Source organism: Spermophilus citellus (assembly GCF_964194105.1).
Source record: "Spermophilus citellus genome assembly, chromosome: 4".
Lineage (NCBI taxonomy): Eukaryota > Metazoa > Chordata > Mammalia > Rodentia > Sciuridae > Spermophilus > Spermophilus citellus.
In genome coordinates this window covers 55,701,993-55,719,419 of record NC_138185.1, presented here as the reverse complement: position 1 = coordinate 55,719,419, position 17,427 = coordinate 55,701,993, and the positions used below count along the sequence as shown (strand labels likewise).

General features: G+C 35.3%; 1 protein-coding gene across 3 annotated transcripts in view; it reads left to right on the top strand.

Moving 5' to 3' along the window:
* The first annotated feature begins 612 nt into the window (after positions 1-612).
* The window catches only part of LRRC28 (leucine rich repeat containing 28), a 135,036-nt gene continuing 118,221 nt past the window's right edge, over positions 613-17,427 (top strand). For 2 of the 3 annotated variants that reach the window (XM_081290750.1, XM_081290748.1), the window contains exons 1-2: positions 768-968; positions 4,409-4,636. In XM_081290750.1, coding sequence (XP_081146876.1) covers positions 4,469-4,636 — 168 coding nt within the window. In that variant the 5' untranslated portion in view covers positions 768-968; positions 4,409-4,468. The other variant, XM_081290749.1, reaches the window with a different exon arrangement.

The window sequence follows — 17,427 nt, the reverse complement described above, 5'->3', positions numbered from 1 at the left end:
TGTTTCTCAAAATAGACCTTGAGTGTTTAAGTGCAGACTACTTCCTCATCTTTGGAACCTATCAGTGAGCTCTTTAACCCAGGGCTTGGGCTCACTGTTCACTGACGAACCCTGCATGACATAAATCTATCAGTCTCAGTTTTAAACCCATTAGACTGGTATAATAACAGTACCTGTGTCATGGGATTGCTGTTTAGACTTAAATGAGATAATCTGTGCACGGCTCTTAGAATGCCCCAAGGTACACAACAAGCGCTCCACGTCGTGGGTTTTGTCATGGCTCAACCTATGGATTGAATAACTAGTCCGAGCGCCTGAATGAATGTACAAACAAAATAACAGGTTAACGACCAGCGGTTCCTGACGTTGGCGCTGGCTAAATTACTCTTTCAAGATAACTAAACAAAGAGTCGCTCTCTTCCATCCCCACGCGGGAGCCGGAAGCAAAAGCAGAGCCCCTACCGGGACCAAGGGGAAGGAAGCAGTGCTCTCCGCCAATAGGAACATCGCTTGGAAAACGAGCCTATCGTCTCACCTATCGTGAAAACGCGAGAACTGAGACGAATTATCGCGAGGTCCTGTTTTCCTTTCCTCGGCTCCCTCTTCCCCAACTCCTAGTAGTGCGGGTTCCGCCCCGCCCCCGGGGCCCGCCGGCACTGGCCATCCCGCCCAGCCCTTCCCCGCCCCGCCCCATCCGCCGTCCCTAGGCTTGCTGTCCAGCTCCGCCCGCGCTCGGGAGCGCTGGCTGTGCCGGCGCCCAGGTGAGTGCAGCTGTCCACCCTGTCCGGAGGTTCAAGTGTCAAGGTCCCTTGGCCGAGTCCCCGGTGGGGACGCTCCATACCTGACCCGGCAAAAACGCCTGGCTGCAGCGAGTGGGACTGTGGACTGCCCAGGGCCTTGGGTCACCGAGGCTGCTGGGTCCTCCTCGCACTCCGTCGCCAGGGGATCGGACAGTCCCCCTAACACCGGTCTGTGAAACCCCTGCCACTATGCTAGCTGCTGCCTAACTGTAACTATCTTAGTGCTTAATTGGGGCAAAACAGCATGTGTTTTGCATGAGACTAATGTTAGCATTTCTTAGTACTAAGAAAATAATCTTCTATAAATGCTTGATACACAGTTTATAATTCCCTAATCTCCAGTGCTAGGATATCGGAATGGGTATTCTACCGTGTAGAATAGGTATGGCGAAGTCAGCCTAAGGGACTCCTTTCCTGCTTAAAATGTGTGGGATTTTCTTAAAATGGGAGGGTTTTTTGTTTGTTTTTTTAATAATAAGATTGGTGCTCATCTGTCAAAACTCAGGTGGAGGTGCAGCTGTATATAGTTAATGCTAAATACACCATTTGCTTTAACTATAGGCAAGAGATAGTGTAGTAAAATAGAAAGAAAATTATGCTGTTATAGGCTCTGTTGCCAATGAATGCATATTGGAAAACCATGAGCACTGCTGACAGCTTTGAGATTGCATTTGTATAGACTATCTGCCAGTCTATCTTCGATGCAAAATAAAATGCATTTTCTCAGGATGTAATTAATGATGGTTTTGAGGTAACTAGTTCCAGCCAGAGCATTCAGAAGGAAAACTATCTGGTTAATTCTCTTATTGAATTTTCTATCAGTGAGCGTGGATGTATTTTGCTTTATGAAGCAAAGACTTCATTTATGTAAGTTTTGCATACCACATAAATGATAGAAGAAGCACTAGTTACACTGAAGTGCATGAAAGGATGCCTTGTATGATGCTGCACAGACTTTGCAGTTTGCAGTTAGGCCACCTGCTTTGAAATTCTGGCAGGTTACTTTCTGAGAAACTCTGTTCTTATCTAGAAAATGGGCTAAGCAATGTTGCAATGCATGGTTGTGAGGATTAGAGATCCTTATGGCATGCAGCAAGTTTATACAATCTATAAATGGTTTTGAGATGGGTACATGAAAAATCAGCCTTCCAGTATTATTCCAAATATTCTAATTTCATCCACTCATTAACTGTTTGAAGGCTTGCTTTTAGATACTGTGCTAGTTGTGCAGGCATGAAGAAGCAGCAAAATCTCTGCCCTCTGGGTTTTACAGGCTCTTGGTAGATTAAGAGTAAACAGGTGCACCAGTAAATATATAGATTACAAATTGCACAGAATCCAATGAAGAAAAACAGGTGGGTTGCTTGAAAAGAATACCAGGGGAATACTTTAACTTGAAATAGGGAATTGGTTTTTATGTTGAAACTTAGAGGTTGATGGGGAAGTGCTTTCCAGACTTAGAGGATAGCAGAACAACAAGAACTCAAAGGAATTTGGTAGTTCCAGGAATTTGGGAAGCCAGGGAGATTGCCACAAATGAGGCTAGAGAAGTGTGTTGGGTCCAATGGCGAAAAGCCCTGAAGACCTGGTAAGAGGGTGATTTTCTAAGTAAGAAACTTCTGAAGGGTTTATTTAGTAAGATGTGTGCTTGAGAGAGAATGAGAAGCAGTTGGGTTTGCGTCTTCAAAGTCTCACTACTATGATTAATGTGTTGGAAATGATTGAAGTGGACTCAGACCAGTAATAAGAGTTGACTCAATGAGGATATGACAGTGTCTATGATTCTGGCAGATGGAGAGATGTAGATGGATTTGAAATATATTTTAGAAATGGAAACCATCACCCTTATGATAGTGCAGAGATGTGGGGGAATAGGAGGACAGACTCATTTATAATGCCAGCTTTCTGGAATGGGCTGCTGCATGGATAGAATTATGCTTTCTCCCCATTTACTAAGAGGGAAAAGACTTGGAAGGTTCAGACTGGTGGTGAAAATCTAAAACTCTCTGTGACTATATTAAGTTGAGATGCTTGTGAGATATCTTAAATGTTTTCAGTTTACTTCAGGGAATAATTACCTAGAAAGCTTCATTTTCCACAGTCTTTGATATTGTTATCTAGTTCCCCTAGCTTTATAGAGAATTAAGATATCTTAAGATTGAGGGTCTTGCACAAAATCACATAATATCTCATAAAGTAGGTAAGTGAGTAGGTGGAACAAATATGGGGAAATATTGGATTATTATATTGCATTGGGAATGTTATTGAGAATTTCATATTCTTTGCTCTGGCAAGGGTTGTCCTATTAGCTAGGAATTAAATTTTGGGAATGATAGAAAATAATATGAAACTTGCAAAACTCTGCTTATTGAAAGCTTTGGCATTAATTTCTGGTGAAAAGTGAAAGGTGGTTTTATGTTTGTTTTCTAGTAGGTAGTTTGGGAAAGGTACCAGAAAAACAGAGTAGAATCATTGAACAAAACTCAGCTTCTTTATAATTGTTTAAGCATTTCCTTTGTATCTTGAGGAACCTTATGAATCAGTGTAAAGAGCCCAAGTTTTGAAATTCACTGAACCTGATCTTCATCTCTTGTAAACTGTTCCCTTGGACAAATTCTGGAAGCCCTCAATTTGTTTCATCTTGTATTCAGTGATGGTAAAGTTTGTTTCAGCCAGTGGATATAATGTCAAATGTTACTTTTCTTCCTGTCCTTGTCAATTTTGTAACCAGAAGAAAATTTAATTTAATTTAATTTGTCCTGGAGCCTTTAAAGCAACACATTAATATATTAGTCAACTGAGGCCCAGAAAGATTATAATAGAATAATACAGTGCTACTGTGTCCTTTTGCAGTGTTGCTTCTTTCATTGAAAAGATGTAAAGTAATAAAACTGGGCACTGGAGGTGTTGCTTAATGATATAATGCTTGCCTAACATGCTTGAGGCTGGACTTCACACAATAAATAAATAAAATTAATAAAACTTTGCAACCCTGAACGTGTTTCTTTGCTACTTCAGATAATCTGCAAAGCAAAAACAAACAAACACAATCCAAAACAAAACCAGAATAAAGAGATAAAAGAAAGGAAAGTTAGGATACAGGAAAACATTCAGATACTGGAAGTAAAGAAAACAATGGTTAATGATCTATTAACATATGTGCTAATATTTTGACATATATTAAAATAAATTCAAAATGAGATAGTTCAAGATGAATATGAGGTTAAACTGATCTATGGTCTCTTAGATAAGTATTCCTACCGCAAGTCCAAAAAATGTTTTTTTTTATTAGGACCATTTCTGATAAATAGTAAGTGTTTAATCAGAATATTTTATTATTTTTCATTTTAATCTCCTAAATTTCAGTTGTTACAAAAGAAAATATAGGATAGAATGTATAATTCATCTTGTTAATGTGTGTACACATGTAGCTTTGTAAGTGAACAGGTTTATATGGTGATGCTTATAAAAAAGTCTTTTTTGTTGATGATGCTGAGGATGGAACTCAGGTCCTCGCACACATACTAGGCAAGCACTGTAACACAGATTTATACCTTCAGTCTTAGTAAGAGTCTTATAATGATTAAACTTTTTTGTTCTCTTTATAGAAATTGACCAATTTTGACAACATGTAGTGCTGCATTGTGCCTGATGGGATATGATCAATCATGGCATCCGAACTTTGTAAGACGATCACTGTGGCAAGGCTTGAAAAGCACAAGAATTTGTTCTTAAATTATAGGAATCTGCACCATTTTCCATTGGAGTTACTGAAAGACGAAGGACTGCAGTACTTGGAGAGACTCTATATGAAAAGGAACTCCCTTACCACCTTGGTATAGTATTATATTGCATTAAAAATATCATTTACAAATGTGGCCCTGACAGGGACATATTTTGTATATCCTAAGATATTCAGATCAGGATGAATATCCCCTCTTGCAGGTAATACACAAATGAGGGGTTATCGTTAGCTGTGAAATTATTATCCAAGTCACTGCAATTGTGAGGTTGCAGGAGGAGTTGTGTAGGAAAGCAAAATATTCACTAAAATACCATTTTGAAAGTTAGTGCCCACTCCAAAACCTCACTTCAGTTAGCATGTGCATCTATCTTGACTTTTGTTTTCTTTGTATGTTCAGTTTCCTATGAGTTCTAGATATTGAGTGCGTAGCAGACAATTTAAAAAGGAAACAAGAGAAAGACCAAAGAGGATAATTGAGTTATAGGCGTTAAAAAGGGAATGATTTGAAGATGAAAACATTAAGTGAAACATTTAGAAAGATTAATGAAGCTTCAAGTGTTAAAAACAAAACCCAAAAAAACCCTCCTTTATAATGGCCATATGAAAATCAAAATGATTTTGAATTGGATTATCATATAATTTGTTGGAAAAAATTTTGCCACATAAGCAACATTTGATTCACACTTTATGTTCTAATAATAAGAATATAATTTTTGTTATAAATTTTATTTCATACAATAAACTATTTTAAAAAATTTCAAGACAATGTCCTAATCAGGCTTTTATTTCCATTGCATTATAAATTTGATCTCCATTTTAAATGAATTTACTTTATATGTCCTTTTCTGGCTATCAACTAGAGTCTTTACTTACTTACCCTAACTTGAGTTTTTTATTTGAATTCTCATTTTTACTCATTTTAGATGATTTATGACATATTACTGTTTCTTTCATGAATTGACCCTTTAAAAATTCCTTTCTACATAATGGGCTTTTGTAAATATCTAAAAAATACTTGGTATTGCTTTCACATAAGTGGCATGTGTTCCTAGAAAAATTTCATTTAATCTGTGCAAAATACCTATAGTAGGTAGAGAGCACTATAAAGTTTATCTTTGTACCTGGAAGTAAATGGATATGTATATTTTATTTTTAGCGTTTGGCACATATTGGTACATATGTTGAATGCCTCATTAGATTTTTAAAATTAGATGTTTCAGTGTTTAAACTTGGAAAGTCTATATACAGTTCCATGAATCATTTTTGCAAAATCATCATTGCATAATATAAAGCCATATTTACCTAGAAGTTTTTAGCCCTTTGAGGAAGAACTAGTGTAAAAAATATTTTTTCAAGGATGATAGCCCAGATTTTCCCATGTTTGTTACTTATGTACAAAAAAATAGTTCATGAGTGGATTACGTCTTCCCTATCAGTTATAGTCCAATGGAGTAGACTTTCTTCAAATAAATTAACCTTTGCTTATAAAATTTAAAGTAAACTTTTGGTCTTGTGACAGTTTCTCATCTGAAATTTCCTATTTGGAAAATATCAAGTATCTACAGTACAGTTCAAGTATATCTGCATAATGTCTCATAGCATACATTTTCAAATTCATGTTCTGCTACCTTTTTAATCATCAAAGGTTAAATTGTTGCATGCTTATAATGCAAGGTGATATACTTTAATTACTTCCTCTTAGTAATTTAAACATGTGATTCATGTGTATCAAAGACCTTTTTAAAGTATAAAGTGCTATACAGATATCAGGGGAGGGTGGGAATCATAGCAGTGATCCCAAACCATCCCATTCCCTATATTTAATACAGTTTACTGTGCAGTCTTTGAGAACAGATGAAATAATACTTGACCCAGAGTGCTCAAACCTAGTGAATCAGGGTTTTTAGGCTGTTTGTTGGTCTTAAGAGAAAACAGGTCCTATGGGAGACTTTGTGGAATTTGACTTACAATTGTACCATGTCCAAAAGGAGAGGGCATTATTGAACATATATAGTATCTCAAACACATTTTGGTTTAATTGGTCTTTTATTATTTATTTTTAACAGGCCTAGGAACCTGTCATTCATTTCCATTTTCATGTTGTTTTATTGTTTCATGTTAAAGTTGTCTCATTGTGTTAAATAGTTCTTCCTCAACATTCTCCTTCTGTTCTGTTCTCTGCTTCTCAAGTGAAGCCACTTGGTGGGAAGAGAAGTAGGCAACAATATACAACTGCTGTCCTTCTTCCTCTGCCCTTCAAGGCGCTTGATCTAGCACAGTGGCTCATATTTGTAGGATGACCATATATGTCAGATGTTCAGAACTTGGCAAGTGCCCATATTTAGAACTGAAATACAGGAAAAAGCCTTTTTGTACACTTAAAGTAATGAACTTTTTCTTTTTTTAATCACAGAAGTGATACCTTCCCTTATGTCAAACCACATAGAGGAATAGACAGTGTGACTTATAAATAAGAAAAAATTATTATTCAAAGATCTGGAGGCTGAAAGTCCAGGAATAAGACTCCATAGATGGTGCCTTCTTGCTGAGTCCTCGCCTGGTGGGAGGAGCAAGGAGGTCTCTCTTGGGCCTCTTTTATAAGAGTACTGAGCTCATTATTGAGGGCTCTGCTCTCATGACCTAATCATCTCCCAAAGGCCCCTTTATAACATCAACACCGTGGGGATAAGGATTTCAGCAACAACTTTGGACTAGGCATAGACATTCAGGCCATGGCATCTTCCACCCTACTCACTTGTGTTTATTTAACTACATACTCTGTATTTATGTATATTTTTCCCTTTATTAATAAAAATAGAATATTACTACATGTATTTCTCTGCAAATTTCTATTTTCACTTCATTATTCCGCTAACCTCTAGACTAGTAGAGATACATTTACCCTTGTACATATGTGCATACCTAAATTTAGGATAGTCTTGAAGAATTGTTGGGTCAAAAGAGACACATTTCACATTTAATAATATTTTAAAGCATTTAATATTATCACTTATTTGTATGGTTAAGAAATCTTCAGACTTTATTTTAAACACAATATGAGTTGGTTTATATAGGAAATCAGTTATGTAATAGATAGGTAAATAAGAGGTAGTATAGGAAATATAATTTTAATTTCTAATATTTGCCTTATTTTAAATGCAGTTTGAGAATTATTAAGTCTCTCATATTTGAGATAGTTATAAGTAAGAGTAACATAGGATTTATGTTTGTCATACAAGTATTCATACATTTATGGAATGAATAACTGAATTTAAAGTAGAATTACATAAACACTACAAAAGTTCTAGACTGAGAGCCTTCAAGGGCAGGAACAATGTCTTGAGTTCTGCATCCCCAGTGTCTGGCCTACTGCCTAACATTTGTAGGACACATAATTTAGTTCTTTGTAGCAGGATTGTTAGAAGATTTTAAACATATATTTCGTTTGCATGACACTAAAAAGGGACTTTAACAGGAGCTTAGGAGGTAGAGCATTATTCATTCATTTAACATAGATTTATTCAGTACTTCTTGTATACCCAGCACTTTTTAAGACACTGACAATAGATAAATTATGGAACAAATTCTTACTCATGGAATTTTCAAGATCATGATTTGTGGAGAATAAAATTTTAAATTACTGTTTTGAAGTCTACATGGCAGTTAGCTAGAGAAAAGTAATAGACTTGTTGCACTTTGTTTAGCAAGCATTTGGTGAAATGGCTGATGGTAGAACCAAACCATCTGCTTGTATAGGGGGTGTTCTCTTGCTTTAGTCAGCTGTTTGAGGTATGAGTAAGGGGATTTCTACATTTCATACAGGTTTAGATTTTTGCTGGGTGGATGCAATACAAGTACAGAGATACTAAGAGGTTTAGGATATTGGCAAGAGAGTATTTAAATGGTAGGAGGTGAAATCTGAACTGTTTGGGAGGCAAAGTAAGGAAGGAGTGGTGAGGATGGAGAGAAGCCAAAGGACCCATGATGTTAAAGATGTTCTGCATGATTGAGGATTGGAATATTGTGAGCCAGCTGAGGATTGGAATATTGTGGTTGCTTATGAGCACTTTAATCATGGAGAGTGATGATGTTCTGTTGATGGTGACCAGGTCTGGTATACAAGGTGGAGGGGGCCAAGATAGAGCCAAGATCAGTAGCTAGGGTCTTTTTAAGAGGGAGGACAATATTTGGAATATAGTTTCTAGTTTCATTTGTACATATGAATGGACCAAAAAGTTATCTTAGTTTTAATGAAAGAGGGAAGTTCAGACTTAGGGCTAAATAACAAGAGCAGCTGGATTCTCTAATTAAGCAATTATTCTATGCAACAAGAGAATTTAACTTAAAAGTTATATTCTAGTGAGATTGAAGGGAGGAGGAGGTCTGTCAATCATTTTCCTGAATTGGGCTGGGGATTGAGGCACAGATGTTTTTTCTTTCTTGTTGACCCAAGAGAAAATGTTTCTTTATTCTCCACATCTAATTAGGGACAGGCATATGATAAAAGAATATAGGCAGTAAAAAAAAAAAAAAACACACATGAAAGGGGACTGGGGTTGTAGCACAGTGGTAGAGTACTTGTCTAGCATGTGGGGTGCACTTGGTTTGATCCTCAGCACCACATAAAAATAAATAAATAAAGGTTAAAAAACCACATAAATAGACATTCAACTTCTATTAGAAAACTGATAAATCAGTGATCATTTTTAGCCATTGGATTGCCAAAAAGTAAAAACATTAATACCTAGTGTTAAAGATTATATTAATACCCAATATTGGAGACCAATGATGGTCAAACACTGTTGGAGTGAAAATTGACTTGATATTTATGTTGATTGGTGGAAACTTGTTAGTAAAATATTATGAGAGTATGTGTTTGAATCAGCATTTTCACTTGCAAGAATTTACTCATCCTCCCCCCCCCCAAAAAAAAAACCAAACCCATCTGTGAACAAGGATGTTCATCACAGCACTGTATAGGAAGAATTGTTTTAACCTAAATGTTCATCAAAATTGTATTGTTTGAAATATGGTAGCAGCTAACATCGCTTGAGTCTTGAGTGCCATCACTTGAATGCCAGATCCTGTTTTAAGCAAGTATTATTTAATCCCTATCTTATGAATATATAAGGCATTAAAAAAGGGTTACATTAAACTGAGTAGTGATTATAGCTCTGAACAAGTGAAGGGTGTGAAGGTAGGAGTAAGGGTTGAAAGAAGCAGGGCCTTATTTATATTTTATAGTTAAAGGGAAAGGCCCTATTATGATGTTTGATTTATAGTCTTTTCTAGAAATACTTGTTTTTATAATTAGTAATTAAAGTAAGATGTTAGGAATATAGTACCACAAAAATTTTATGCAGCTGTCATATTTTGTTAATCAAAGGGTCTAAGTGGTCTAATGGTGATGGCTTACATTTATGCTACTTTGACATAAATGATGTCTTTGAGGCTGGTGGCTATGTTGAGGGTGAGAATGGTTAGGGAAGTCACATAACTTACATTCTCTTTCTCTGTTAAATTTGGTAATACAGGTTCACTGTCTCTTATCCAAAATGCTTGGAATTGGAAGAATTTTCAGATTTTTAATTTTTGGATTTTGGAATATTTTCATATACATATTGAGATGTTTTTGGGGGGATGGCACCCAAGGGTAGACAAAAAACATTTATTTATGTTTCATATACATCTTATACATGTAGCTCAATGGTAATTTTATGCAATATTTTTAGTGTGCCTGCATGTTGACCGCAACCTGTCACATGAATTCAGGTATGGAATTTCACATCTGTGATGTCATGTCTGTGCTCCAAGCATTTTGGGTTTTGAAGTGTTTAGGATTTTGGATATTCAAATTAGGAGTCTGGATCAAATAAGCATTGAAACAGCTTAGCTTGAGGAGAAAACAGTTTTGCTAGGGCACCACGATTACTCTGTTCTTGAGCTAGCTGTGTATAAAAGTATCTTTTTTTTTTTTACATTAAATATGTGGAAATAGGTAAGTATGTCAAATAGTGAATTTTCATTGTTTCTTTGTTTCAGTGTTTGTGTAACATGTGGTATAGTTCTGGGAAGCAGTCATTACAAAAGTGTTCTGTCTTGATAATACACATGTGCCTGAAAATGAAGTTTTGTTACCAAATCTTCTTTTCCCTTTGAATTTTCATATTTATAAGTTTTTATTCATCACTAATTGTTTGACAGTGGTTTCTTGTGAATAGTTAAAAAAAGTTGTAGCTAAACCTCTTACATGTCATGATTGAAAAACACTTTTTTTTTCTGGAAAATGCACATCTGACCTATAACAATTCTATTTTTGATTCATAAATTTTAAAGCTAGACGGAGCTTTATCAATATTTGAATATTTTGAGGAAACTAAACTTAGAAGAGATTAATAGATGGGTCATCTATTTAGAACAAAAGTAATTTATCTTCATTTGTGATCCCATGAGTCTGGTTTTTATTTTAATTCTGTAGGTAATTGTTGTTGACCTATTCCTAGTCTAGCACTATGCAGCTATAATTTAACCATGTTTCTTCCCTGTGCAGCAATGAGATATTAAATGGTAAGGGAAATTTCCTCTGTGAAGTTTACCTCTAGAATTTGAAGTAAAAGTCTAAGTTAATGGAAATATTTTATATCTTGTATCATTCTATGCTTTCTTAGGTAAAATATAGGGAAACTGGCTTAACCTACTCTGTGATTTGTGGTTTCTTATCTGGAGTTAGGAGGGAGGACTTATAAGGAGGTGGCAAGGTAGTCCCTTATACCACCAGACCATTTGTTTATGCACCTGAAATGTGCTAATTGCATGCAAAACTCAAAATTCATGACTCTGTGTGTATGCCCACAACTTTAAATTCATTTATTTTTATTTTTATTTTTTTTAGAGAGAGAGAATTTTTAATATTTATTTCTTAGTTTTAGGTGGACACAACATCTTTATTTTTATTTTTATTGTGTGTCGAAGATCAAACCCAGCGCCCCGCACATGCCAGGCGAGCATGCTACCGCTTGAGCCACATCCCCAGCCCCTTAAATTCATTTTTAAGTATTCATTATACTGTAACATGTTACCTATACACTAAAAGTGAAACCCAGTTTCTAAATATTAGGCCTATTAAATCAGCAACAAATACTATTTTTATATAAGTAAGGAGCTCAAAATATCAGATGTTGAGCTTAGACACATCCCCCTCCCCCAAAAAACAAACAATTGTCATAGGCTTATAAAATTATTCAGGCTAAATGTAATTTAAGGTAGTTGATCTCACTTTATGCAAATAAGTGTTTACTGTTCTTTTTGTGGAGTTTTTTTTTTTTTTTTTTTGGTACTGGGAATTGAACTCAGGATTGACCACTGAGCCACATCCCAGCCCTGTTTTGTATTTTATTTAGAAGTTGGGTCTCACTGAGTTGCTAATGCCTGACTGTTGCCTGGCTGCCTTTGAACTCAGGATCCTCTTGTCTCAGCCTCCTGAGCCACTGGGATTACCATGTGCCATTGTGCCCAGCTTTTTGTGTATTTTTCTGTTTTGAAAGTTCCAGTTATAAAATCATGTATGTTAACTAGTTTTTTAAAAAAATTAAAAATAGCTAGATAAGGGCAAGTGATTCTCTAACCTTCAACTTTTGTTTATGATGTATTTGACTTTTACTTTTAAGCAAATATTCAAAGGTTAATATTAGCAATTTTTAATACTTGTTTTTTTTCTTTTGAGAAATTTTTGTGGCAACTAAATTTTTATCAAATGAATACACCTTCATTTTTGTAAATGTACTGTATATGCAATGCTTTACAAATTGAGCATAGGGTATGGGGGTTGCCACTCAGTGGAAGGACGCTTGCCTAAAACATGTGAGGCACTGGATTCGATCCTAAGCACCACATAAAAATAAATAAATAAAGTTATGTTCATCTACTACTAATTTTTTTTTTAATTTGAGCATAGATTTTGTAAATTTTTGCAAAGTTAAAAATTATTAGACTTGAATTTTGTTTTCCATTTTTTGGCATTAAAATATTTGCAGATTTAAAGATATTTAAAAGTTTTTGTTTTATTTTTTAAAGTTTTTAATTACATTTATTTGTTCATCCTCTTTGCTTTTCATTTCAGGTATAGAGCGTAAACCCGGGGCCTATCATGTGCTAGGCAAGTGTGACCAAGTACAGTAGTCCATGCCCATAATCTCAACAACTCAGAAAGCTGAGGCAGGAGGATTACAAATTTAAGGCCAGCCTCAGCAACCTAGTAAGACCCTTTCTCAAAATGTAGCTCACTGGCAGAATGCCCCCAGGTTCAAGCCCCTATAGCAACACACACACATACACACACACATACACACACACAAAATGCTAAGCAAGTGCTGTACCATTGAGCTCCATTGCTAGGTTAATTTACATTTCTCAGGATACCAGTTTAAGTCTGTATAAATGTTAAACAATGTCTCAAAGTCTTCATTTATTTCTAAGAAAATGATATATAAAAATTTATTATTCATACAATTTAATAGTTATCCTTTTTTAATTTTGCATTTTAAAAACTGAGTTTAAGTGAAAAATTGGTAATGAGTATAAAGGTAAAAATCTGTACTCTTTAATATGTTACTGATCAGACTTGAGTAACTATTAAGTTAGTGGGAAGTAATAATAAAAATTCAGTTTCTCAGTCACGTCACTACATTATAAGTGCTTGATAGCCACTTGGGGCTAGTAGCTACCATTTTTGGAAAGCATAAATAGAGAATATTTCTATCATAATGGAGAAATAAAGGAAGGGAAAATGAGTAATTAATGGGGAATGAGCCAAGAGATAAAGGCATAAATGGCAAAGGACTTGGGGGAGCAAATGGTAGCTAGGACACTGGAGGGCTTTTATGCTACTGCAGAAGAAAGGTTGTGCCAATTCTCTCTGCTTGCATTAGCCTGCTAGGGTTTCTGGCTCTTTTTTTGATAGACTGCTCTGTTACATACATAGAAATAAAGAGAATTACTGAAGGAGGAATGGGCAAATGTTGCTGGCAGGAAAAGAAGCCTACCACAGTTGTTTTTGTGTAGATACAGGGTGTTTAACTTGTGTGGTGTACTGGCTCAGAAGCAATGACATCCAACTATTGACCCAACTAGAAAGCTCATTAAGAGTATCTTGAATGAGGTGTTTTTTTTCCTTTACCAAAACTTCATTACCTTGCTTTTAATTAGAAATAATTTTACTGAAGTGAAATTGGTAACAAAATTAATCATCTTAAGTGAACCATTCAGTAGCATTTAGTACATTCACAGGTTGTGCTACCACCTTTGTCTATTTCCAAGCATTTCCATCACTTCAAAATAAAACATTTACTCATTAATTAGTTTATCTACTTTCCCCTTCTTTCCCTAACACCCACTTCAGTCCTAATAACCACCAATTTGTTCTATCTTGATAGGGATTGACCTATTCTGGATAGTTCATATTACATGGGATCATATAACATGTGACCCTTTGTATCTGGTTTCTTTCACTCTGAAAATGTTTTCCAGATTCAGCCAAGTCATACCATATGTCAGTACAGTTCATTCATTTTTATGGCTCAGTAAGATTCCATTGTGTGGATATACCACCATTTGTTTATCCATTAATTCACTGGTGGATATTTAAATTGTTTCCATCTTTTGGCTATTGTAAATCGTGCCACTGTGAACATGAGTATACATGTTTGAGGACCTGTTTTCAATTCTTTTAGATATTTATGTAGGAGCAGAATTGTGGAGTCATATAATTATGCATTGAACTTTTTGAGGAACTGCAAAACTATTTCCTATAATGGCTGAGTCATTTTACATTACCACCAGCAATGTATAAGGGTTCTGATTTCTTTACATCCTTGCCAACACTTGATATTTTCCATTTTTTTTGTTATAGCTAATTTAGTAGGTATAAAGCAGTACCTACTTTATATATATTGAGCGTCATTTTATATGCTTGTTGGCCATTTGTATGTTGTGTTGTCAGCTTTCCATCATTATAACAAATACCTGAGATAATCAAATTACACAGGGAAAAGGTTTATTTTGCCCATCATTTTAAAGATTCAAATTCATGATTGAGCAGATCTATTCCTTTTGGACCAAAAGCAGTGGTGGGGAGTACATGGTAGAACAAAATTCCCCTCATGAGTAGAAAGCCAGAGAGAGCAAGGAGGTGACCAGGTTTCCATAATCCCTGCTCGTATCCTCAGAGCCCTTAAGACCTCCCATTAGGCCCCACCTCTTAAACCTTCCACCATCTTCAGTGGCACCAAGCTATTAACCTGTGGACCTTTGGGGAACATTTAAGATCCAAGCTATAGGTGATATTTTCTTTGTAGAAATGTCTGTTTATATCCTTTGCCCATTAAAATATATATATATACATATATATATATATATATATATATGTATATATATATATTTATGTATATATTTATTTATTTTTATGTGGTGCTGAGGATTGAACTCAGGGCCCCGCTGAGCCACAACCCCAGCCCTCCTTTGCCCATTTTTTTTTTCTTTTGAGTTGTGTTTTGTTTTGTTATTGAGTTATAAGAATTTATTTTGTATTCTGGATGCTGAACCCTTACCAGACATATGATTTTAAAATGTTTTCTCCCATTCCATAGGTTTTCATTCATTCATTCATTCTTTCTTTCTTTTTTTTTTTTAAACAGTGCTGGGTATTGAATCCATGGCCTCACACATGGTAGACAAGTGCTTTACTACTAAGCTCTACCGCCAGCCCTGCTATTGGTTGTTTTCTAACTTCTTGTAATGTCCTTTAACATATAAAAGTTTTTAATTTTTTATGAAGTCCAGTTTACCTGTTTTTCCTATTGTTGCTCATGGTTTTGGTGTAATATCTATGAATTCATTGCCAGATCCAAGGTCAAAGGGATTTATTCCTATGTTTTATTCTATGAGCTATGATTTTAGCTCTTAAATTTAGATTCTTAATCCATTTTGAGTTAATTATTGTGTATGCATATGTGAGTTAGGCAATCAAATTCATTCTACTTGATTCTACTTTTTTTGAATGCTACAAGAACCAAATTACATTTATTTTGTGACTTCTTTGAAATGTGCTGTTACAGGTAGGATGGAGCAGGTTTTGCTGAACCTGGAGCCCTAGTGGCTTATTACAGCACGATTATTTCTTGCTTACTTCAATACTGTCTCAGTTTGCTGTCTCTGCTTCACTGCTGTCTCTGGTTTATGGTATCCTTCTGTGGGGATGAAGCCTGGCAAAGCTTCTGCCATCTGAAATCACAGTGGTAAGGTCTTTTACACTCTAACTCTTTAAAGCTTTCACTTGAACTTAATTTCACTGACCAAAACAAGTCACTTAACTGTTACCAATTTGAAGAGAGAAGTACAGTCCTACCAGGTTTCCTAGAGAGGAACAGGAAGTAGGTGGTGCTCAGTGCCTACCTGAGAACATCATGAAATATGTTGTTGTTTGCATAGTATAGCAAGTATTTGTTCCAAGATACAAAATTTCAAAAGCATTCCCAGTTAAGGGGAGTTTGAAAGTATATGGTTAAGCATTGATTCAAAATTTGAGGTAAATTTTAACTGCTTGCTAAAGTTTACTTTTGCATTATTTATAAAGACAAACTGTTTTGTTAAGTGATAATGTTAGTGGGATTTAATGAAAAGAATCTTTGGCTTAATTTAGAAAAACAAATTTCAAATAGTTTTCTTTAACATTTATTTTTTAGTTATAGGTGGACACAATATATTTTATTGTTATGTAGTGCTGAGGATCGAACCCAGTGCCTCACTCATGCTAGGGAAATATTCTACCTCAGCCCTCAAGTAGTTTTGTAAAAGATATTTATGCTCCAGGAATTTGAGTGCAGGTTATTTGTTAAAACTTAGTTCTATGTCAAAGTTGTGAAAAAGAAGGAAAAATAGTAAGAACATATTTGAGAATACTTTAAAATTATTGCTTTTATCAGAATCTTAAATTTAAAAACGTGTACAAATAGCTTATAAACCTTGTGAATTAGAAGGCACTAGCTTGTGTGCCAATCATAACCTAACATTAGGTTTCAGTCACCTGCACAGCAACAAACATTGTGACATGAACTTACGGTGGCAAAATCTCTTACTCACTGTACCTAAACTATAGAAGTATAAAAATTAAAAAGTATGTGGAATTTCCCATGTATTTTTGAACTACATTACTTTAAAAGAAAAGCATATGTGAAGGTAGACAATAAGGGCTGGGATTATGGCTTAGTGATAGAGTGCTTGCCTAGCACATGTGAGGCACTGGATTTGATCCTCAGCACCACATAAAAATAAATAAATGTGTAAATAAAATAAAGTGTTTTTTTTTTTTTAAAGAAAGCAGGTAATGATATTTTAGAACACCAATAGGTGTCAACCACAGCCTGGGCCATGGGCTGCTCATTTGCCAGGCTTTTTAAACATCTATTCATAAATGATTCATTTATTTATTGTATGTTTAAGAGGCAGTATTCTAATGAACTGCAGTTTTCTCAAGGTCACTGTGCTTATTTTTAAATAAAAACACAGTGTGCTTATTATTAAAGACATAGTGATGCTCTGCTGGCATCGTTATTTCAGAAGCATTATTTCAGTCCTTAATTGTGTATACACACCTATAACTCCTAATGAGTTTATTTTGGACATATCAGAATGCTATCTGATGAAACCAAATAGGCATCCAGAAAGAATGATTGGGAGTGGTGTGTTAGCCAGATACAATATTGGTATTGTATTGTAGCAGATGAAACTAGGTGAGGGTCTAACAGCATTTCTTTTGTGCCCAAGTCTTTCTTTTTATAGGAGTAGTTATATTTAGCTCCTCCCCCCAATATTTCTCTAGTTTTCCTA